This window comes from Delphinapterus leucas, chromosome 1 (assembly GCF_059928025.1).
Source record: "Delphinapterus leucas isolate spDelLeu-1000000601 "Yukka" chromosome 1, BTC_Dleu_Yukka2, whole genome shotgun sequence".
NCBI classification, from domain to species: Eukaryota; Metazoa; Chordata; class Mammalia; order Artiodactyla; family Monodontidae; genus Delphinapterus; species Delphinapterus leucas.
In genome coordinates this window covers 102,183,222-102,208,913 of record NC_143129.1, presented here as the reverse complement: position 1 = coordinate 102,208,913, position 25,692 = coordinate 102,183,222, and the positions used below count along the sequence as shown (strand labels likewise).

The following is a 25,692-nucleotide window of genomic DNA, read 5'->3' as shown; positions in this document are numbered from 1 at the left end:
GTTAGGAATAGCTTTGAGTCTGGAATTGAAGTTGGCTTATAATGGTTAGTATGAAACTGGAATTAGATGACCTGAATTCTATATGCTTTCCTAAAATTTGTTCATAGTGAGTTAAAAAAGTTGAAATAATCTTAACTAAAAATTCCAGATTTACCTTAAAGTTCTATGTCTCAATATTCATGTTCAGGGCTTCCCTGGTGGCGCAGTGGTTGAGAGTCCACCTGCCGATGCAGGGGACATGGGTTCGTGCCCCGGTCTGGGAAGATCCCACATGCCACGGAGCGGCTGGGCCCGTGAGCCATGGCCGCTGAGCCTGCGCGTCCAGAGCCTGTGCTCCGCAACGGGAGAGGCCACAACAGTGAGAGGCCCATGTACCGCAAAAAAAAAAAAAAAAAATTCATGTTCAAGTAGCAAAATAAGATATATTAGTTGAGTTTTGCTTACAATAACCCAAGGATAAGGAAATCTCTGTGATAGAAACAAGGCTGCCTTAATCAGTGCTGGTACATACTTATTTGTACAGTCTTTTCATTTTGGTTCTTTTGAGTGGATTCTTGTCGACAGGGCTTGAACTTGTCGGTAATTGTTGTAGGCATAGTGCATTTTGGATTCATGGGTATTTTTTTATACTTAGAGCACAGCATCACACTGGGGACTAGAAATAGAAGAACTTTTAATTTCAAATTGTTGCAGGTTTCCTTTTTTGGCAAGTCTACTCTTACTCTCATGAAACCTGTGTGCAGGAACGGCTAATTTTCATGTTACCTTGAATATAAGGGCCAAAATATTGTCTACTTGTTTAAGATGGATAAAATATACAAGTATAGTATTCTTTTTTTTTTTGCGGTATGCGGGCCTCTCACTGTTGTGGCCTCTCCCGTTGCGGAGCACAGGCTCCGGATGCGCAGGCTCAGAGGCCATGGCTCACGGGCCCAGCTGCTCCGCGGCATGTGGGATCCTCCCGGACCGGGGCACGAACCCGTGTCCCCTGCATCGGCAGGCGTACTCTCAACCACTGTCCCACCAGGGAAGCCCAAGTATAGTATTCTTAAGTAAGGCAAGGGGCTTTTAGCAGATTTGTAACGACATATCTATGGTAGTGTAATTTGGGTAGCAGAAAAAATTAAATCCTTATTTTTATTTAAAAATTAAATGTCTTTTGGGGATGCTTTTTTTGGAAACATGTTGATATTTAGTAAATTTATAGTCTAGGCTAAATTGAATTTGGGCATTAATGAGCAAAATAGTCATAATGAAGACTTATTTGTTGAAGTTTATTATGAGCAGGACATTCTCAAGATGTCCAGTCCCTGAGTGAGAAACTTACACTGTAGTTGGCCAGGTAGGATCTACACTTAAAAAGATAATTCATAGTATGTGATAGTATGTGTCGTGGGCCAAAACAGTGGCTCAGATGATAAGTTTTGGGAACTTTGAGAGAAGGGTGGTTAGTTTTCTCTTAGGGTGAGTGCAGGAGGTAGGACTTGAACTGGATTTTGAGGAAACTAGAGGGTAGTAGAAAGAGAAAAGGAGAGCATTCCAGGCAAGGAGACCAATCTGAGCAGCGTCTTGGATTAAGAATATGCATGGAGTATTCGAGAATGAGGAATGGACATATTTGTTGGAATGAAGATTCCATATGGGAACTATTAGGAGAGATCAGCCTGGAAGCTAGGGGTGTCATGGTTAGGGCTTTGATTTCTGAGCCAAGGAATTATTCTGAAGGGAGTAAAGAGCCATTAAACATTTTTGAACAGTGAGAGGATATGTGAGAAGTGAGATTTTATAAAGATTAATTTCTAGTGTGGAATATAGGTTGACTGGGCAGGAGAGAGAGAATTAAAACACTAAAGATGTGAGATGAGGAAAGATCTGGACTTTTGTTGCTAAAGTAGGAATAGAAAAGGAAGGGATGACTTAGAGTAGTAGCTTATTTGATATATAATAACTAAATTAATATTTATTTGAACTAAATTAATAGGAAGTTTCATGTCTGAGCAACTGGGAGAAACAAAATGTTTTCAGCCTGGAGGGCTGATTTGAAGGAAAGATGGGTTGAGTTCCAGGTGATGGAAGGACGCATAGATGGGAAGTCCAGCAGGTAGTTGAAGATGGGAAAAACTGATGTTGGGTTTTGGGTTAGGAGCCATCTGTTTTCCATAGTGTTATCGTTTAATTCATGACAGCAGATGATCTGCACACTGATGCGTGTATCCTGGAGAAGTAAAGGGGTGGAGAGAAGGAGACGAGCCAGGGTGTTATATAATACAGAAAGTCCAAGGAGAATGAAACTGAAAATAAGACCACTGGATTTAAGATACTTGAAAATTGAGAGCAAGGTTTGAGTGGAATAGTTGGAATTAGAACTTAGGGTACATGAGCTTTATGACTAAGTAGGTGATAAATAAAACCAGGAAGTGTAGGCCACATATATGTTTTGTTCATGTTGGTTCTTTCAGTGCTTGCTTTTTAATTCTTTTACTTAATGTCCTGGCAGGGAGATAAAAGGAGGTGGAACTCAAAACTGTCCAAATAGTTCCCTGTTACGAGACTGGTTATAGTAACTGGAGGGCATTGGCAGGGTGAAATCACTAGTTATTTGGATTATTATGATTCAGTCGTATACTAACCTTTATTTCCAAAGATAATTGAAACTTGATTGTAACTTTAATGAAAATAAAAATGAGCATTGATGTTACTGAAAATATCTTTACTAAATACTACTTAAAAAAAAATCTCAGTTTCTATGCAGATTTTGGACCTCTGAACTTGGCAATGGTGTACAGATACTGCTGTAAACTAAACAAGAAACTAAAAGTGAGTATTGTGGTGATGTTTATATTTTGGTATTAAAAATTTGAACTGTGAAATCTAACCAGTGGGGTTGCTGTGCATATACCATTTAGTTAGGTAATCTTGATCTTTGGAAATTTAAGTGAGTAGTTCACCTAGAAGTTGAAATTGATCTACCTGATTACCCCACAAAGGACATGTTAACCTCTTTCATTTTTCAGGATCAATGGAAACATGAGCTGAATGAAGTCATTGAAATAGTGATCTAAGAAAGCAAACACAAATCCTTTCAGGTTGTTGTTAATGAGTTTATCAAATTCCCTCCTAGGATGATTTTTCTGAAACCTTCAGGTCCACTTCTGGACACTGTTACCAGGTGATGAAGGGGGCTGGCTCATCATTGCACGGCAGGAGCTCTGGAGCATAAGCTTTTTCTATCTGATCAAGATTGAAATTTTTGTGTATTTCTTGAATGTCACCTCTGTAGAGTTAACAGCCAAGTGAGACTGATCAACTAGCAGCAATAGAGCATGGATTTTACCTGTTATGACAAAATTTGGATCATACATTCACTATTCATCTCTATTTTTTAAATTTTACATGTGGCTTTTTTTCCCTCTTAAATTCTAAGCATATATGAGGAAGAGTGACATCTATATTCCTAGTTTTGGTAAACTTACTTCATCACATAGAAAGAAATATTTATCTTTTTCTCTCAATTTTCTAAATGAGGATCTTAAATGTTTCAGTTTGCAAGGTGAAATCTACACAGCATGCTCTTGAGGATAACCACTAAATTATAATGCTTGGATAGTTTAATCTTTCTGCTGGGTAAAATGTTTCTGGCATGACATAGTGCAGTGCCTTGTATATATTACCTGCTTAATGATATTTTTTGATTTGATTGATTTTTATTGTACTTAGGTATAAAAGACAGTCTATCATGGAGAATTTCCTGTAAAATATGAATTCACAGATTTTTGCCATTGATCTCAAAATGCTAAATGGACATGGAATGATACCAAAGAGAGATTTTTAAAGTCAAAAATCACATAAGATCTGTTGTAATCAACTTTTTAGGGGATTAATTTCTAAAGTAGTGTCTGACTCAGAAATACATAGTATGTACATTCCTTTAACTAAACCTACTTACATTTTTTAAAAATTTTATTTTTTATTCATACTAAATTTTTAAATTTCATTTTCTGTTTTTTTCAACATCTTTATTGGAGTATAATTGCTTTACAATGGTGTGTTAGTTTCTGCTTCATAACAAAGTGAATCAGCTATACATATACATATCTCCCCATATCTCCTCCCTCTTGCGTCTCCCTCCCACCCTCCCTATCCCACCCCTCTAGGTGGTCACAAAGCACCGAGCTGATCTCCCTGTGCTATGCGGCTGCTTCCCACTAGCTATCTGTTTTACGTTTGGTAGTGTATATATGTCCATGCCACTCTCTCACTTTGTCCCAGCTTACCCTTCCCCTTCCCTGTGTCCTCAAGTCCATTTTCTACGTCTGCGTCTTTCTTCCTATCCTGCCCCTAGGTTCTTCAGAACCATTTTTTAGATTCCATATATATGTGTTAGCATATGGTATTTGTTTTTCTCTTTCTGACTTACTTCACTCTGTATGACAGACTCTAGGTCCATCCACCTCACTACAAATAACTCAATTTCTAAACCTACTTACATTTTTCAGAAAAGAAGCTACTGCCTATCGTTTAAAAGATAAAGTTAAAATTTTTGTAATCACCAAGGAAGCAAATAATATCCCCAAAAGGATTTAATAAAAAATGGACTTTTTATGGATGAATGAACAAGGAAAGGATAATTCATAAATAATTAAAAGCCATTTCTTCCTTTTGAGGACCTAGGAGTTTCTTCACTTTCTTGATTAGTCCTGTTAGTATGTAGTTGGTATGAACTGGGTATTATAATCAACAGTGTGGAACCTGTCTACTATCTGGAATGATTGAAGAGAAAGGAATCATTATCAGGAAAACAAATTTTCTGGTCTGACTCAGTGCTCTACATAACAAGTACATAAGAGTAGATGGATTGAATTAAGACTATTTTACTGTCATGGTCTATACTAAACAGTATGGGTAAGCATATACAAGGACTTGTTTTGATTTTTTTCATTTACAAAGCTTTCTTTCAACATTATACAAATTTAATAAAGTTCAGACAGTCCCCTCTGTTCATTTCAGTGATCAGGTAATCTGATGGATGCCTGGAATGAATGACCTTTTTAGCTTTAGTACAGTTAGTGGGACCCTTGTTACTTGCTGAGGGAATGAATTTTAAATGTTAGTAAGTCATGGGTTATCTCAATAAAGCATACCAAGTAGAATCTCTTTATCAGGAGAAAAAGACTTACATTACCAATTCAAAGCTGCAGTCGCTTCAGCATTGTAGAATCTGTTTCTTCAGCTCTAAAATAGGGCTTATAGAGCTTTCACAGAAAGGTGGTTAGGATTATATATGTACAGAGGTTAGAAAATATGTGTAAGAGAGCTTTGTAAATTTTGAAGTCCTATACAAAAGAAAGTTACTAAGGTAACATTCGTGAATTCTGATAGGAGATACAATAAAGACAGTTCTTCAACAAAGTTTACGAACACCTTCTCAGCCTCATAGCTATCATTTCCATATGCGAAAGCTATCCGATATCATTTTAGGAATCCAAATAACCATTTAGTCCAGGCTCCTGATTTCATAGGTGCAGAAAGGGAAGCCCAGGAGAGGCATGTGACTTCCCCAAGGCTGCAGGGTAAGGTCGGGGCCGGTTCTCAGGCCCTTGACTGCATCATTCATACACTTCTCTCCACCTTCACTGGTAGCTGCAGCCTCTGGTTTATCATCTTGCTGCACTCACCCACAGCACTGCCCTGACTAACTTCCCCTTGTTGTCCCATGGTGGCCTCATAGCTCCTCTGCTTCTTTTTTACTCCAGTGACCGTTCCTGCCACTCCGGCTGTTTTGCCTCCTGGAACCCAGACTCTAGCCTTTCCGATTTTGAATGTACCCCCTTGTTACACGCCTCCCACATCGTCTCTCTCACCCTTGTGTAATCTCCAGGCCTTCAGTCTCCCTATTCTTTTAGGCTCTCAGCTCCCTTCCGATGTCTCTTGTCTGCAGCCCATCGTCACTCATTTTGGTAAGACCTTTGGCACCATACTTCCATGCCTTTTGTCTTGCTCACTTTGACAACTCCCACCCTTGGCATCTTCCCAGTGGGTGATTTCATGCACTAACTTACTGAGTTACTGAAGATTGCAGTACCCCTGCTGCTCCTAGCCTTGAACTTTACCCCGAACCACAGCGCTGCTCCACACAATTGCGTGTGACACCCAGTATGGCTGGAGTGCCCTTGCCCTCTGGTTTGATAACTCCTCATTCTTTAAGACCTTGTGCAAGCACCACCACCTCTAGTAAGCATCTCCTTGTGCTGCTGGACAAAGTGGGAGGTGCCTCCTTTGTTTTCCTGTAATTCTTTGTGCAGATCTCTGTTACTGATGAGTTGTAATTTTAATTTTAATTGAAATAATAATTTCAGTTATAATTTGCAATTTTCAATTGCATCTATCTTTCTCACTAGACTTTGAGCTCCTAGAGGATGGAGGCATGCCTTATCAAAAGATGGAGACTTTTGTCTCCAAGTGTCCAGCACAGGGTCACTAAACACACAGAAACTGCTTTGGCCTTATCATGATCCCCATGACTTACAGATCCTCTTCCATCCTTTTGCCTCTAGAGGTTTCAATATCCTGCCCTCAGCATGTTTACATCCTTACTTCACACTGATTTCTTATCATTTACTCTCCTACCTTTGTCTTCCTAACTGTGCTGAAACTGCTCTAGTGACATCTTAAATACCCAATCTGATGCCACTGACTTGGTCCTCAAACTCCTTTCCTTCTCTGAATAATTGGCATTATTTTAACAAATAACTTTTGTTAAAATAACTTAAATAACTTCTGTTCTTTTAACAAAGAACTTCTTAGAATTCTTTTTCTGTGTGGTTTCCTAACTCTTTGAGGCGCATTTTATTTTCTACTTTGGAAATTTTTATTTCTTCCAGTAAACCTCTTATTATTTTTTCCCCTTTATTTGGTACCTTAGGTAGATAGGTAATATTTTACAGTACATTCTATTCCAAACCCAAATTTCTTATTTTTTATATGTTAAAAGGTTTTTTTTTAAAGTTGATGATTTGAGGTGATGATTTACTGATTTTTTTTGTGTGTATTTGTATTCATTCTTTTCCCAATGGTCTTCATTTTAATTATATGAATTAAAATGGAAAATTATCCATTACACATTTACTTAGATTAAAAACCCAAAATCAGAAACCACTACCACCAGCAAAAACCCTGTTTCTCATTTTAAACTATACTTTAAAAAATGCAAGTATTAAGAGTTATACAGTAATAGGTAGTAGTTTGCTATTTCTGGTCAAGAGTTACCATAATAAGGGAATCAGTCAAAGGAAGAAGATTTAATGAAGTGAGGACAGTTTGCAAAACTGTGTATGTTATTTAATTTAAAATGTCATCAGTGATTGATAGGCTAGACCCATTACTGTAATCTTATACTTCAAAGAATCCATAAACTCCTGAAATTATATATAAAATTTTGTATGTATTTACATTTTTCTTCTGAGAGGATTCATAACTTTTTAATAGGTTCTCAAAGGGATTTTTGGCACAGACAATGCTAAGAACACTGGGCTGGAATATATGAGCTTCTAAAAGAGAAGACTGTAGTAATTAAAGACAAGGTAGTGGTATTTTGAAAAGCAGAGTACCTTTTTCAAAGTTAATCAGTTAAGAAAATCTTTCAATTACTGATTCAATAATTTGACAGTATTATAAACATAATATGATTGAACTGGCTTTTTCTAAAATAATCAACACAGTTTTAACTGTTGATTTCACTTTTCCTCTGAGAAAAATAAAACCCCAGCCTGCGGGAAAAAAGAGTGTCTCTGAAAAAAGGGGACGTTTTCTAGGGCAGTGATTTTTTTTTTTTTAATACCTGCTCTTATGAATCAACAGGACAATCACAGTAATCTTGGGGACAATTTAGAAAGATTTAAAAGAATATTGCCAGAAAGGTAATTTTAAATGTACAAAACATCCCACATGGCCCTTTCAGGGTAAAAGCAAAAAGGGGAGGGGGGCATGGTGAAATGGATGATTATATTAAAGCACTGAAAGTACCTGGCAGATGGTAGGGCTCAGGGAATGTCCTTGTTGCTGAATGAATCAGTGCAGTAATCCTATCTGGTAACCAGGTACCTGCCACGGTATCAGGTGGTTGTACACAAGCACTCTTTTGATACAGTGATCAGACCACCCTCTTATTATAACTACAAAAACATGTTGAAGATTTCTTCATGAGGTTATCTTCTGTTGCAGGTTCATGGGCTTTTGGGGGAAGAAGAGCAAGCTACATTCTGGAGAGTGTTCATGTAGTTTAAAGAGGTTTCAGGGGTGCTAAAAGTGTTAATTCCCACAGGAGTGAGCTTACCTAGAGTTTGCAAGGCCTGGAGCCCTTATGCCCATTCAGAAGCCTCAGGCAAGAAAACCCCCTTTTATAGAGAATCCCCAAATACCTTCAACTATATTATCAGCCTGATCGATTAACCTTTATGAGCAACTTTTCTTGATGTTTTGACTTCTACTTTGATCAAAGGTGCCATTTCATTAAATGAAACATACTGGGTTTGAAACAAAATGGACCATAAAGAGACACCGTTTTCTTTTTAAATAAACTATTCGATCTGTTTTATTTTAGCTTTAAATAAAAACATAAACCGTATTTTGTTTTGTACAGCCAAAGAAAATTTTCAAGAATATCCCTTTCCTGGGGAAGTTGGAGGTAAAACATGTAGAGGTCATGGCTGCTCACAGGAAGACCTGTTCTTTTTATCGCTTTTGCAATGGAATGACCACTGATTGCTATGGAGACGCTGATTGCTGCGGCCATTACTGGGCTAGCCTAGTCACTGTAAGAGAATGATGCCTTGGTCACCATGGTCCCTGTGCTGTAATCTACTTAATCTGACCACCATCATTGGCAGAGCTTGCTTGTTTAGGGAAGTGCATGGGCTCAGTTTGTTTTTTATTAAAGGGCATATAATCCAGGCTGCACTAATGTCTTCCTTAGCTTAATCAGGCCGAATGACACAGCTTAAACATCCCATTCTAACCACTCGACTTGAAGATTTTACTTTTAAGCATGGCAAACAACTTTACCGAATGGCTGCCCCCCAAATCTGTTTTTTTAAAATTGGCCATTAACTCTTTTGCTTTTTGGCTTTGAGCTTAATTGCATCACCTTTTAATTTTGAATGGTTAAGTAGTTTGTGGTCTCCTGACCTAAACTGAACAAGTGCATGATTTGTGTCTGTCACCATAACTCAAGGATAGCCTGGGGTATTTGTGATTTGTGTAGCATGTCATCATTTTCTCTCTCTGTCTGAGTTGCCGTGGCTTGTTTTTCACCAGGAGTGATCCCATTAGAATGCAACTTTTCACATAGCTTTCCTTTCTGAGATAGAAAATGTCTGTCTGGGGTCAATATCCTCATCTTAGTTTGTATTTTTCTAATATGGCAGTCATTGTACTTGGGTTTACAAGTACCATCAAACATTTATATGCTATATTACACACTTGTCATGATTTACGTAAGAGTGGTGGAACTTTAATTCTTACTCAGGTAAGCAGTACAGGTCTGGAAATTTCCATAGGTTTGCTTATGTTAATTGATAGATATTCATTACTAAATCCCATCTTTTAGTTACTATGTTTTTACCTTGTTAAGTGAAACAATTATTGTACCTGTAATTAAGATCATTCCATTGGACCTTGCTGTGCTGTGAATGCCTCCCTAGGTAGTTATTCTCTTCCATTTGTAATAAGCCTTGGCTAATATTTTCCCCTGGTTTAGCATCAAATATTCATTAGACTTTGAGCACTTAGAAGGCTAGAGACTGGGGTTCTGCTTCCCTTGTTACCATGTTGCTCAGCACTGTGCTTGACACACAACAGGTGCTCAATTCATGCTGATTGGATCATTAGAACTTTCTTCAGCTGCAGTATCCCAGCACTCAGATTCAGCAAACTGATTGCCTATGGGCTGCTTTCAGTCCACAGACATGGTTTTTTTGGCATGAATGCTGTTTAAAAATTTTGAATTTATGGTCAACATCTGTAATTTATGAAAATTTTCATTAAATTTTAGATTTCTGGCTTCTTTTATATATTGCGGTATCTTATTTGGGCCCAGATTCCTGCATGAGAGCTAGGTCTGCATTGGGTAGGGCATGCTTTTCTAGTTTCCCAGCTGACCCACTTTAAATTCTTGGCCCCTGAGGGCATCTGAATTTGGAACCTCTGGAATAACACCATTATTTATTTATTTATTTATTTATTTAGTTTTGGCTGAGTTGGGTCTTCGTTGCTGTGCGTGGGCTTCCTCTAGTTGCGGCGAGCGGGGGTTACTCTTCGTTGCGGTGCGCCGGCTTCTTATTGTCGTGGCTTCCCTTGTTGCGGAGCATGGGCTCTAGGCACGTGGGCTTCAGTAGTTGTGGCTCGCAGGCTCTAGAACGCAGGCTCAGTAGTTGTGGAGCATGGGCTTAGTTGCTCTGCAGCATGTGGGATCTTCCTGGACCAGGGCTCAAACCCGTGTCTCCTGCATTGGCAGGCGGATTCTCAATCACTGCACCAGCAGGGAAGCCCTGGAATAACACCATTTAAAGCAGCTTAGTTACTGAAACATTAAAGAAACTTTTTCCTTAAGTGTTATCAGCTGGAATGCAAGAATTTACAAATTGTAATAAAGTTTTCTGAGGAATCTGGGGAAATATGTTTTCTATAACATGCCTTTAAAAGTCACATGGCATGATTTGGAGTTCCTAAAAGAATTTAAGTGTCTTTTGGGGCTACTTGACCAGATGGACGGTATTTTAGGATCCATATAGAGCATTTCCAGGAATGGGGCCTTTTCCCACATTTTCATGCACTCTTTTCCAAAATTTAGCAATATCTTAGCACAGTGGATTTCAGTGTGTGGTCCCTGGACCAGCAGCATCAGTATTAATTACCAAGGAATTGTTAGAAATGCATATTCTCTGGCCCTTCCCTGCTGAATCGGAAACTCTAGGGGTGGGGCCCAGCAATCTGTGGTTTAATAAGCTCTCTAGGTGACTCTGAATCAGTCTGTTAAGAGGATGAAATACAATATGGTAATATAATAAAATATAATTTAGATTGAAATTTAGTTTGTTTTTTATTTCTGAAAAGTTTTAAAATTATTGACCAATTCAACCTGAGAATTATTTAAATTTTGAACTGTGAAACTTGTTATGGCCTTATAATTGAGAATTAAGGTTTACACAAGTTATCAAGCTCAGTGAGAGAGTTCTGGATTCCTCCCATCTACCACACTTGTGGAGAGCACTCAACTCTCTCATCTGGCCTGGGAGCTATTGGCCAAGTGTGTTAAGCCAGGCCCTCCATGGCTCCAGGCTTATGTTCTCTTGGTAAAAGAGAGACACAGCATGCTCATTATACTTCAGCCTTGCCCAGGACCTCTGGTTTGGGAGTCACTCTGTGTCTGGTCAAACTGGACGCCTTTGGCACTGTCCTACTGCTTTGAGAAATAATGGCATGTAGCAAGTGACTAATAAATATTACTGTTGTTGTTGTTATTATAGAGGGCTGGCTGTGTCCACTTAGGTTAAGAAGATTCACAAAGCTGTATACTCCAGTTTCCACATAGAAATCTACAGTATAGTGTGGATAGTGGCTGCATGTTATAATTTGCAATGGGTCATGTGCAGCCTTGCTGCAGAGCAGACAAATAGTCCAGAGGTCTTAGTGTTCCTTCTGTGACATCCTCCTCTTTATATTTAAGACTATATTCATTTGTTTTACCAATTTCTATCTTTACTTTGCTATTGTGCACAGTGTTTTTGTAATCTCTAAGCTTTTCATGTAAAGCAGAAAGAATCTGTATTAGAGCAAGGAGCTCACTAAAAGCCAGAGGTGATGGTATGGTTTAGCAAGTAATCTCCATGAAGGGTGTGGCCGGTACACTGGACTGTAGGGGTGGCAGCCAGGTAAGGAAGAGGCAACTGTCCAGTTTGGAGGCATGAAATTCTCCTGATATTACAGCAGAACTTGAAAAAATATCTTCGGGGCTCATTTATAAAATAGAGTCCTATTGTCTGCAGGACTTTCTTTTCTTGCATGGTAAAGTTCTTCCATATGAAAGATCTCAAAGGACGAGCCAAATGTTCCTCTAAAGGCACTTTAGTCATCAGTGTGCTTTGATATGTAATAGGTAGTTTTTGTTTTTAAGATAAGGACATGTTTAATATTTGGAAGGAGAAAACGTTAAAGAGGTTGTGTAGATCAACTCAATCATATAAAGCACCACCTGAACGATTGGCAAAATGTTTTGTTATCCCTGAAATTTTTCATCCTAGTACCAGAATATCTCCTCTGTTGAACAGCGTTACTGCTGCAAGACTGGGATATGCTGACCCATAAGAGGAAGGCCTGGCTGTGACAGGGAGGGAAATTAGGACAAGGCTTGTAATATATAAGATTTTTCTCTGTTATCCTTCACTTTGAATTAGTTTTGATTCCTTGAGTGAGAACTCACCTCTCTGTGATCTGACCTAGGAGATATTGGCCAAGCTTCACTAAACAGAAGATCATTTCTTGACTTGCAGTGCTGAGAAAAACACTTGAATTCCAAAATATCTAACCCTAAGCAAGGTAAATGCTAGGAGTTTTAAAAGCTTTCCTGAAAGTCAGATACAGAACTCTCATTTTAAAAAGTCAGTTATTGTAATGTACAGCATGGTGACTACAGTTAATAACACTGTATTGCATGTGTGAAAGCTGCTGAGAGAGTAAGTCCTGAAATTTCTCATCACAAGAAAAAAAATTTTGTTAGTAGGTAGGGTGACAGATGTTTTAAAAAAAGTCAATTATGTTTGCATCCTGTAGGCAGCTTCCAACAGGAGGTATTCCATTTTATTTTATTTTATTTTTTAATTTATTTAATTTATTATTTTTATTTTTGTCTGTGTTGGGTCTTTGTTGCTGCGCATGGGCTTTCTCTAGTTTTGGCGAGTGGGGGCTGCTCTTGGTTGCGGTGCGCGGGCTTCTCATTGTGGTGGCTTCTCTTTTTGTGGAGCACGGGCTCTAGGCGCACAGGCTTCAGTAGTTGTGGCTCGCGGACTCTAGAGCACAGGCTCAGTAGTTGTGGCGCACGGGCTTTGTTGCTCCGCGGCATGTGGGATCTTCCTGGACCAGGGCTCGAACCCGTGTCCCCTACATTGGCAGGCGGATGCTTAACCACTACGCCACCAGTGAAGTCCAGGTATTTTAAAATAGTTAAAATTTCTAGGTAGATTTTGTGAAGAATATTCTTTATCTGATATAATTTCTGAAAGCTTGTAAAGGTAAAAAAAAATCTTCCCTTAAAATTTTAATTTGTATTATGTTTACTTTAAAAAATGTATAAGTATACAGTGAAAAGAAAATTTCCTTCAGAATTCTGTCCCCATGGTTCCCATTGTAGGATGGTTCTCTGCATTCCGTATACTTTAGAATTAGAGAGAAAAACAAAAAAGAAGCAAACACAAAAAGTTCAAAAACAATCCAACAGTAAAGACCATTGGCGATGAAGAAACAGCCATAGGAGTTTGTCACTGTTGGTGAGTAAATTTGTAAAATAAATTTAATTCCACATTATTTAATGATGAGAGTAGCTTGTTACGAAACCTAAACTCTTAGTAGGAAAGGGCATCGAAACAGATAATTTAAACTTCCTCAGAGGTGTGTTAGGGATCCAGGAAATGAAAATAGTGAGAGGCTGAGAGCCAGAAGAGCTGAGTCCTTGTGTTCCATCTGACTCATGTTAACGGGGTCATGGCCTCTGTAAGGCAGTCTTTAGGTAGTGTAGGATTTAGAGACAGTAGAAGAAGCTTAGGTCTTAAGAGCCTTGATTCTTCTTTCAATAAATCAAACATAACTTATTGATGGAGATAAATCACTGGCAAAAACAAACAAATGAGAAATGTCCAGCAGGTAACAATTCCAAATTGAGAAAGTAAGTAGACAAGTGTCAACACCACTGATAGTGACCTTGAAGTCTTTAGATAACTTGTGTGCTTTAACTCCACTGACCTGAATTCAATAAAATGTACTCTTTAAAAAAAAATTTATTATTATTGTTTTTAAATGTACTCTTTTAAACTTTATATCATAGGGGTATTTTAGTAAGCTTGTCTGGAAATAAGGACTTTGGTAATAAGAGACCAAACCTCAAGGAGGTTTGAGGCAAACACTTATTTTTCAAAGTTCAATTTAAAAGAGCAGTGCTGGACTTCCCTGGTGGCGCAGTGGTTAAGAATCCGCCTGCCAATGCAGGGGACGCAGGTTTGAGCCCATGTCTGGGAAGATCTCACATGCTGCAGAGCACCTAACCCTGTGTGCCACAACTACTGAGCCTGTGCCTTAGAGCCCACGAGCCACAACTACGGAGCCTGCATGCCACAGCTACTGAAGCCTGCGCGCCTAGAGCCCGTGCTCCGCAACAAGAGAAGCCACCACAGTGAGAAGCCCGCGCACCTCAACTAGAGAAAGCCCGTGTGCAGCAGTGAAGACCCAATACAGCCAAAGATAAATAAATAAATTTAAAAAAAAATAAAAGAGCAGTGCCATTTTCAGAACATGATTCTTGGTTATCAAAGAAATGCCTGACTTGGGACGGTGAGGGCTTCTAGGCTTACAGCCATGATGCATAGAACTATGTTTTCTGTGGTTACACATTAAAGCCAGAATGTTGCTGTTTCATCTTAGAATGGACTTCAGAGTTTTAGAAGAGCTTCTTTTCCTTGTAGAAAACAGCAGGGTAAAGAAAGGTATATAGTTGAGTTCTTACATTTTTAAGGGGGCTCTAAAAGCAGATATTCTGTGGGTTGTGGTTAGTGTGTAGAGTATAAAAAGCTGCCTTTCTAGTCGGTATGAATTTATAGATAAATATGAAAATGTACTTATGTGTCTGTATTTTGAAAACCATTTGTTTTGAAATATGAGGAAAACCATATAACTGTTTTGAAATATGAGGAAATGGAGTGGATTTCATTGAGTTGTATCATGTTCTCATTGTCTTATGTTTGAACTTTTACTAATAATTTGATTTCATTTTAACAGATCTTTTTGTTTTTACCTTCTTTTCATGTTTAGCATGTGTACAATATACTATGTCGCTTATTTTGGATTTAGTTGAGCATGCAGCATATTGCCTGGCGTATAGCAGCTGGTGCTTAATAACTGTTCATTTGAGTCCATGAATTTAATATATGGCTATTGTATTAAGATGTTTGCTGACATAATCCTTTTGATGGTTCATTTTTTTCCATTAACCATTTATTTTCAGGTAATTAAAAGGAGATTTTTTAATAGAACATTATAAAAAGAAAATATTAATATTGGTGCTCTGGTTAATATAGACATTTAAAAATATTTAGAGAGGAAAATAGATTGGTTGACACATTTAAAAACAAATGGCATAATATGAAAAGCATAGATAAATTTTCTGGGAGTGGGTGTGGTGTGTTAGGGAATGAAAAAGGATGAATAGACTTTACATATAAGATCAAGAGTAAATCTTCAAAAATGATTCCTGCTATAATAAAGATGCCAATAATTTATCTCCCATTGTATCAGTCTCCTTTCTTGGAGAGAAATATATTTGGTATGTGCTAATTCTTACGTTATGGTTGAGCTGTAAAAAGTATGAGCTAGTATCCCTCCATCCCGTACAACTTATGTATGAATGCCATAGAAATTGAAGTCGAAAGTTGTTAAATTTCACTGATTGTGAATTGTCTCTGTGGTTACATGAACTCTTTTTATTCCCTCTTTCTAGTCATACAGTTTATCACGAAAGAAAATTGTGCACTACACCTGTTTTGACCAACGGAAAAGAGCAAATGCAGCATTTTTGATAGGTGCTTATGCCGTAAGTACTTTTTTCATGATTGTTTTCTATAATCAGGCCAATGGAATGCTAACACTGCCAAATAAAATCCAGGCCACTTTTTCAGTGGAATTGGGAGATGGTGAAGATTATTAGCAGCTTAGGAATTGATCTGGAATGGAAAGTGTGGACCAGTATTGATCATCTGTTTACTCTTGGATCTTATTTTCCATTAGCTAATGAGAGAATCTTGGGACTGCAATGTGTAGCTTGTATTCCACAGTTGTATAGGTGTTTTTAATAAAAAGAATACCCAGAAAGGATATTTACAGGAAACAAATATATAGTGGAAGATTATTAAAGACTTAATGGTTTCCTTTTTTTGGGGATAAGAGGAAATCCTTGATTGCATGGGGGAGGATCATTATTATTATTATTATCAGTCCATTTATTTATACAAGTGTTTGCAGTAAGCAAACTGATATAAATCCTGCTTATATTGCAACTTCCCTAATGACTAGACATGACTTTTCAAAAATAATTTTGATTAGAAATTTTGTTCTCTGTAGGCACTAAAATGTAAATGTGAGTTCCCCATGAATATGCTACACAATTTTTTTTTTTTTTTAACTTTTTTTTTCTTCTGTGGTACGCAGGCCTCTCACTGTTGCGGCCTCTCCCATTGCAGAGCACAGGCCCCGGATGTGCAGGCTCACGGGCCATGGCCCACGGGCCCAGCCGCTCCGCGGCATGCGGGATCCTCCCGGACCGGGGCACGAACCCTTGTCCCCTGCATCGGCAGGCGGACTCTCAACCACTGTGCCACCAGGGAAGCCCATGTGCTACACAATTTTGTTGTGAATACTTCTAGAATTTTCTATATATACTGGGATTGGGCAGGCAGGGGAGAGAGGTGTCCTTTTCCCTCTCATCCTTCAGGAAGGTCGGTGTTTCTCTAAAGCCTGGAAGCTCACTGCTGCATGACCTTTCAGCGGCTTCCTTCTGAAGACCTTGATGGAAGGAGGCACCAGCTACTAGACATCAAACTCTGCCACATCAACCCAAAAGCTTTGGGGGAAAAAGCCCAGCTGTGCTGTTGAAAAGACTGTCAGCTGTTGCAGGGTGTAGGCTGCGGATAGGGGCAGGCTGACAGCCAGACCGCAGCCTGGAGCCTTTTTTCCAGAACTGAGATGCCCAGCTCTGTCCACCTTTTCTCATCAGGATGTGGCTACAGTGAAGCCTTGGGCCATCCCTTGTGGTACTTTTCTTTCCTGCTCCGTAGACAGCATGCTATAGTATTTGGAATCATGACTAAGAATCAGAAGCACAGTTTTTCATCCTAAAGTGGCTCTAGGATGAGGGGTAAGCCACTTTATCTTTCTTAGCTTTACTTAGTTTCCTTATCTGTAAAATGAGAGGGTTGGATATAATGACCTCTAAGTTTCCTTCCAATTCTGAGGATACTAGGATTATTTGTAGCGCCAGCCAGGCTCTTGCTTTTATTTTAAGAGCATGCATGAAAAGCTGGCTGTTGGCATGAAGGTTCAGTGAAGTGCTGGTTTAAGCTGAATTAAGCAGGCATGCTTATTTTTCACTTTGATAATTACTATTTATTTGAAACTGATAATTGACACCGTGTTTAAATTATGGAGAGTCTGTAATAACCTCTGGATTCAAGCCACGTAAACAAGCCTGTCTTCCTGAGGGGTTTTGTGATGTTTTTGAGCATGTTATTCGTGAGTCCTTTGTCACAGGGATTGCCCTCAGGAAGAGGTCATTTGCTACTCGCTCCTTCCCCCCTCTTCCCCTCCTTCACCCCTTCTTTCTTTTATTTTCTTTCTTAATGCCCGTCCTTCCTGTTTTTAGTGTCTTCCTTAATTTCAGCATGGCACCTTTGGAATTTTGAATGGAAGTTTAGTTCTAATAGATGCGTTGAGCTTGGGGATAAAATATATCTTCTAATGCAGAAGTTTCCACCACTTTAAAGCAGCCAAATGAAAGAAAAGCAGTCTAAGGAAATGCTGAGGGCAGCATGAGCTTGTCTTAAATGCTGATTGCGGTCCTGAGAGGCAGTGTAATTATTATTTTACTAGTCATTTCCCAGTTGATTTTCTTTTCTAATTTTAGAAATGTGTTCCCCAGAGAGCTTTTTGACACAACCCTTAAAAAATATGAGAACCAGGAATTGTAAACTTTCCTTAAAGAAAATTTTGTACCTTACTTTGTATTATATGTATGCATTTAATAGTTGACTCAAGTATTTTAAGAAGACAGTAATGGCATTATACATACATTTCAGCTAAGATTCATATGTATTACATATTGCTATTTGGGTAAGTCATAATCTCCTGGGGGAATCTTCTTGGACACAAAAGACTTTTACTTTTGGAGTAGCCGTGTAGCCAAACGGGGTGAGCTATGTACATGTGTATTTTTCAGAATCCCCAGCTGTGAAGGTGTTCCTCTTTTTAATATGTGGTATCAGCCCTCTATCAAGGGGCACTGACGACTAATTTGTACTAAGACAAGCCTTTTTCCCTGAGCCTTATTCTTCTCATTTGTAAAATTTGGTTAATACCAGGGTTTTCTGGTCTACTTCACAGGATTATTATCAAGGTCAAATATCTAACTGCCTGTCTGATAGCACCACATAATATATCTAAATGATGTCACATTTACTGTGGCAGAAGTTTTTATTCCTTCTCTCCACAAACCTATTTATTCCCCTACTCATTGCCTTTTTAGTAAATGAGCTCCCATCAGCAACTTACTGAATCAAAGGATAGTAGTCATTTTGATTCCTGTTGTTTCCTCTTCCCACATTATACTCATCAGTAATTTCTAACTCTAAAACACATACTGAGCCAGAATACTTCTTTCCCTCTCTGTTGCTGTCACCTAGTCCAAGCCACTGTCACCGTTCACCTGGATGCCCACCACAGCTTCATACATTGTCTCCTTTTCACACCCTTGCTTCCCTTTAATCCAGTTGCTACACAATTGTCATGTTTTAAAACTATAAATTAGATCATTGCCCCTTTCAAATCTGTCTAATGATCGCTCGCTCTTCTTGGCATGAAATTCAGCCTCCTTACCAATGCCATGAAGGTCCTCCCTGATCTGGCCCTTTCTCCCTCTGTGATCACCTTACTCAAGATGCTCCCATCACACTGGCCTTCTAGCCGTGGAATCGCAAGTGTGCTCCTGCCGGAAGGCCTTGATATTTCTGTTCTCTTTCTCTCACCTCAGGTTTTTACCTCAGACCCTTGCATTGCTTCTTCCTTCTGATCTGATGTCACCTCCTCAGAGAGACTTTCTCTTGACTTACCTTGCTTCCTCCACCTCCAGTCACCCTCTAGCCCTTTGCTGTTTTAGTCATTATTTTGTAGTACTCTACTACTTGAAATTATCTGGTTCATTTGTGTATTTACTTATTATTTCTTTCCTAGACTAGAGGGTAGGGACCTTGTCAGTTTTGTTCATTGCTGTGTCTAGGAGGTGATAAACTATTTAATCAGGGGTTAGGCCCAAGCATTCACCAGTTGAACTGGAAACTGGCCACAGTGGGGCCTTTCTGCTGTGCTGAATCATGGGAAAGTCCAGGGTCGGGGGCAGGGCCTCAGGGAAGAGACGAGGTGGCCAGCCTGGAGGGGACTGGAGGATTTACCAACTGGAATGGAACTATTTCGGTACTTGAACACTGAGCATCAGTTTAGAACGGTGCCTGGCCTATGGTAGATGCTCCATAAATATCTACTGAATGAATGAATAATGGAATGGTAAAATATGAAAGAAAGAAGGAAGGTGACTTTCTTTGGGTAACTTCAGAGAGAAACTGAAAATGATCAAATTGGATCAAATTGGACATAAAGTTTAAAGTCACGTCTTCCTCATTACTGGAAATATTTGCAGTAATGATTGAGCCAACCATTTTTTTCTTTTTAATTTATTTATTAAAAAAAAATTTTTGGCTGCGTTGGGTCTTCCTTGCTGCACAAGGGCTTTCTCTAGTTGTGGTGAGTGGGGGCTACTCTTCGTTGCGATGTGCGGGCTTCTCATTGCAGTGGCTTCTCTTTGTTGTGGAGCACGGGCTCTAGGCGTGCGGGCTTCAGTAGTTGTGGCACTTGGGCTCCGTAGTTGTGGCTTGCAGGCTGTAGAATGCAGGCTCAGTAGTTGTGGTACAGGGGCTTAGTTGCTCCGCGGCATGTGGGATCTTCCCAGACCAGTGCTCGAACCCGTGTCCCCTGCATTGGCAGGTGGATTCTTAACCACTGTACCACCAGGGAAGTCCCTCAACCATGATCTTTAAAGATGCAGAATCAAAGCAAAGGTTATAGACCAAGGACAGTACCTGTATACAAAGTCACATCACTATCTTGCTTCTTTTTTTTTTTCTTTTTTGATAAACTTTGTTTTCAATTATTTTTATTATGGTAAAATACTATGTGTAAAATTTACTATATTAATAATGTTTTCTTTGTTTTTTATTATTTTTTATTGAGGTATAACTGACATAACATATTAGTTTCAGAGGTACAACAAAATGATTCAATATCTGCAGATAATTGCAAAATGGCACTGCAACCAATCCAGTGAACATCTGCCACTATAGTTACCAAAAATCTGTTTTTCTTCGATGAATCTTAAGCATTTTTAAGGGTATAGTTCAGTAGTATTAGGTACGTTCATATTGTTGTACAGCTATCATCCCTTGCTTTTGAGTGTGACATCTTGTGCAGACATTATGTACCTACAGAGTCAGGGCTTTGCCTGTGGTTTCTCTGTTAGATCATGACTTTAAGTATGTCACAGAAGCTTTTGTGTTTCTATTTCCTTATCTGTAAGTGAGGGAGAGCCTTTCTATGTTCTATCTCCTAGAGGTGTCATGAGTATCAAAAAGGAGATAAAATACAGAACATCATGTTCAGTAGGAAATCCACAAACCCTTCTCTGTGGGTGATCTGAAAGCCAGAGTTGCTGGAATGATGTGGCCACTGGAGATCACAGTGACGCTCAGCAGATGACAGGCACCCATTTCAGGGCAGTCCCCACTCATGGAGCATCTCTTTATCCCTAAGCTGTGACGTTGTGCTCCTTGAGATGGAGGGCTCAGATTTTAAGAACAGACCAACTTTGTTGGAAAGGTGTTTCCCTTCCAGGACAATACTCAGTGCAGTTTCTGTTTTAGAGTTAGGATGCTTAGATTATCATAACATCCAAAATACTCCCATATGAATTTGAAGAAGATGGCTTTTAAAAAATTAAAAGCATGAATTAATTAGGCTCTTGCCACACGCTTAGAGACCAAATCCTCACTTGTTTCTGTATTGTTTTCGGTTCACAGAACTATGGTAAAGAGATCAAGGAGAATTTGGAGCAGGCCATGATGATTGAAGGATTGGAAAATAATTCAGAGTTAAAGAATTAAGAATTTTTTCAGCTATGTGGAGGATTCTGGTTACCACATTGTATGTTCCTTAACGCACTTGTTAAGGCCTCATATTGCTAAATAAGGGGTCTAATTATGGATTAACTGGGACTGGCCTGAACCAGATGTCATGTCTGAATCAGGGATGACAAGGCTAAGGTTTGTAGACTTTTTAACCATATCTATGTCTGCTGTTTGTTTTGTAGACTATACTTAAGGCCTTAGCAGTTATATTATACCTCTAAGTCTACTACTAATTGCAGAGAAGCCGTTCTCCATCTGGTGTAGTGGTTGAGAGCAAAGACTTCAGCAGAGCCACAGGCTTGGCCTTGAATTCACTTGTTTTTTGTGTGTCTTGACCAAGTTATTTAACTCATCCAAACTCCAGTTTTTTCCATCTTTAAAACAGAGATAATAACACCCCGCCTAACATAGTTGCAGTGAGGACTGAAGGAGGTCATGCTCATGAAGGTGTCAGGGCAGTGCCTGGCATTTTAAGCACTTAGGAGTGGCTGGTGCTCTAGGCAGGAAAGTTATGTGGCCTTCCAAATCATTTTCTGAGCCATTGTCTTACTTTGCCTGAAGAGCCAAAGGCTGCTCGCCTCTTTTTCTCTTCTTGTCTTCCCTCCTTTCCATCCCTTTTCACACTTAGATCCTTCCTTGACTCAGTAACACTCAGAAGGTTGTTAATGTGATGATTGCTTAGAATAATTCACTGGAAGCTGTGAAGGTGTGTGTATGAGTTTTTTTTCCCCCTCCTAGGACGTTATCTGCATTCTAAAGGAAGAACCTGTCTAAAGCAAATGAATTTCTCATTTTTGAGATGTGTATTCAGGTATTCGTTAGTTCAGTGAGTATTTATTTAGCTCACATGAGCTCGACTCAGCATTGTGGTGGGCTCTGGGAAATAAAATAAAAATTTTTTAAAAAAGAAAGAAATAAAAAACGAAGAAAGAATGAATGCCTAGCTTTAGAATAGGGGAACAGATGAGCAACAAGTAATTTGGGAGAAGTGTGTAGTAATAAGTGCCAAATTTGGATAAAAATTCATTCAACAAGTGTTTTTCCAGGCCTTGTCATACATGAGGTATTGTTCTAGGAGTTGAGGATACTAAGGTGAATAGCTCCCTGCCTTCTGGTGTTGGTGTTGGGGGACCAGGGTCAAACCTGGAGAGATCTGAGAGGGATCAAGGATGACCAACCCCAGTAGGCCAAGTTGGGAAGGGAATATCAGATGGGGGGCATGGCATGGAGGGGAGGATGCTTTTTGGGGAGGATAGGAGGGGTTGGGAAATGATTAAATTATTTTAAACATCTAGTTTGAAAAGAGGATAATTTAATGAATTTAACCTAACAAATTGGCATAACCACATTATGGAAGAAAAGTAGAAAGTTTCTCTTGTAATTATATCTCTCTAAGTTTGAACTATTTACTTAGGTATAATTGCAGTGTAGTTTTGTGAACCTTTTTTCTCTTGGCCTACATATGTTTTGCCTTTTTGTTACCTACGTGACCAAATAATATTCCCTTTAGAGTACATACCATTGTTTAACATTTTAGATTCTTTTCAAAATTTTTTATGATGTGACAAACAACTTTCTGCACTGTGAATGCTTCTTTCTGTGGATTTTTGTCTTTAGATTGCCAGAAGTGTGATTAATAGATTAAAAAAAATCAGCATAACTTTAGGCTCTTGGAGTATATTACCATATTTAAGCCAATTTCCACTAAATTTGGTATCATGTGGACTCTTCAGTGTTATATACCTTTGCATAATGGGGATAAACACTAAAGATTTAAAAATTTACTTGGTGGGGCTGGGGGAGGGAAGGATTGGGAGTTTGGGGATTGCAGATGCAAACTAGTATATATAGGACGGATAAACAACACGGTCCTACTGTATAGCACAGGGGACTCTATTCAATATTCTGTGATAAACCATAATGGAAAAGAATATGAAAAAGAATATATATGTATAACTGAATCACTTTGCTGTACAGCAGAAATTAACACGTTGTAAATCAACTATACTTCAGTAAAATAAAAAAACATAAAAATTTAATTGGTGAAAATATTTCATTGTTTTACTAATCATTTTTTAATGATTAGTACCTAGGTTGATTTTTCCTGTAGTTTTATTTGTGGGTTTATTAACTTTTTGAATAGCTTGTGTTTTTAAAATTTGTTTATTACTGTATTTGGACCATTAAAAGTTGAAAAGTTACTATCAGTCTCTTTCCTTTAAAAAAAGAAGTCATTTCCCTGTGTCTAATTTGTCTAAATAGATGTAGACCCCTAGAAATCACATCCACCAGTCGAAGTTTCTGTAAGAAATTAGGAAGTCCGTAAACCTTAAGTTCTGTTACTTATCAAAATGCTGTATTAATAAGTACTTCTGTGTGGTTGAATACAAAGATGGTTAATTGGAACTGCTGATAATGGACTTATTGATTATTTAACACTGAGTGGCTTACTGAATTTTACAAAAAATTATATTTGGGACAGTATTATTTAAAAGTGGTTAACGTGTGTGTGTGTGTGTGTGTGTGTGTTTAAATCATTGGAAAATGGTAAACGAGGCCAACTGACTCTGAATTTGTTTTTGTCTTATTTCTGACTCACAGTTCATCCATAAATTGCAATTTCAGAACTGCTTTAAATTATCATTAAAAAAACTATAGGTTAAACAAATGTTATTTAAAATGTAGGTAAAATTATCAAGAAAATAGTTGGTTCAAAATAATAAAGGTGTTTACCTTAAATATTTATTAAAATAGTAATAAAGTGGATGTCAGCTACCCGTGTTCTGTCAACCTCTGTGGCTTCTTGGTAAACCTACCAGGTAGCGTTTGCTTCTGCTTATAGAAATTGTGGAGAGGAAGGGAGGAGTGGCTTATGGCTGGGGCAGGGCAATTTCCTGTTTGCAGTTCTTTCCTTTTATAGCTTGATAGGCAAGAATGCTAGTGCCTGCAAGTGGGCCAGAGAGGCTTTTATCCTTGCATTTTTGGTGTCTTTAAGCAGGTCAGTCTCCCTAAAATCATATAGCATTTTCAATTTCAAACTCTTTGAATTTGGAAATTCTGTTAATCTTCTGCATATGGATAGAGCAATATTATCTTTTTCAACTCTCCTTACATGTTTCATTTAGCTGTGGACTAGAGAAATTAGCTGTTTGCTTTTCACTTGTGGAAGGTTTGTTTCTCAAGTTTAACTGTCTTTTCAGTCTTTTTTTTCCCCCTTCTTCCTGCTAACAAGTTTCCTCTGTGCTGTAAACACACACACACAGACACACACACACACAGACACACACACACTGTATTTTTCAAGGTCAGTATATTTCAAGGGTGATACTGTGTCTGCTCACACAGTTTTGAATCTCATTAGTAGCCTTGAAAAGGCATATACTTTCTATGTGAAAAGCTTATGTCCGTTTGTTTCATTTCCATACTGAATTCAGGGGATGTACTTTTTTTTTTTTAATTTATTTTATTTTTGGCTGCATTGGGTCTTCCTTGCTGCACATGGGCTTTCTCCAGTTGCGGTGAGCGGGGTCTACTCCTTGTTGCGGCGCGCAGGCTTCTTGTTGCGGTGGCCTCTCCCGTTGTGGAGCATGGGGCTCCAGAGCGCAGGCTCAGTAGTTGTGGCGCACGGGCTTAGTTGCTCCGCGGCACGCGGGATCTTCCCGGAACAGGGCTCGAACCTGTGTCCCCCTCATTGGCAGGCGGACTCCCAACCACTGCACCCCCAGGGAAGCCAGGGATGTACTTACTTAATGCTTGGAATGGGAAATTTCGTTTTGTTCCCCACAGCAGCCGCAGCATCTAGAGCAGTGTCTGACGCATCCTAAGTGCTCAGTGAATACTTGCATGAATGACCGAATGTTTAATTGATAAATAAACATTAGTAACATTGATAAACACATTGATAAATAAGTTATCTTCCACGATTCTTGAAAGTTTGATATGGGGTAATTAAAAAGCTGGAGTGCTTAAAAATAAATTAGGAAGTCAGTACTAATTATAGAAATAACAACAAGAATCACAGTGTTTTGAGGTATTACTTTTTTAAATTTACGGAGTAAAATAAGGTGTTTTTTAATTTTTTAAATTTACGGAGTAAAATAAGGTGATTAAATAAGGTGATTTAATAAGGTGATTTAAAATAAGGTGATAAAATAAGGTGATATTTTAAATAAGAATTTAAAATAAGGTGATAAAATAAGGTGATTAAAATAAATTTAAATTTTTTAAATTTACTTTTTGAAATTTACGGAGTAAAATAAGGTGTTTTTATACCGCAAAAAAAAAAAGTCAATCACTTTTTTAACAGTTGTCCATATACTCTCCATATACTTTTCAATAAGAACTAATTCAAATACTCAAAAAAAAAAAAAGAATACTGGAAAAATTTTCAATCAGTTGCATTAAAAAAATTTAACTGTATTCATTTTTTTTG

The 25,692-nt window shown here is 38.5% G+C and overlaps 1 protein-coding gene across 3 annotated transcripts in view; it reads left to right on the top strand.

Annotated features, from left to right (window-relative positions):
• Positions 1–25,692, top strand: part of CDC14A (cell division cycle 14A) — a 184,039-nt gene that overhangs the window by 16,350 nt on the left and 141,997 nt on the right. For all 3 annotated transcript variants that reach the window (XM_022584226.2, XM_089923118.1, XM_022584224.2), the window contains exons 3-4: positions 2,742–2,817; positions 15,758–15,850. In XM_022584226.2, the coding sequence (XP_022439934.1) occupies positions 2,742–2,817; positions 15,758–15,850 (169 nt within the window). The remainder of the gene's footprint in view (positions 1–2,741; positions 2,818–15,757; positions 15,851–25,692) is intronic.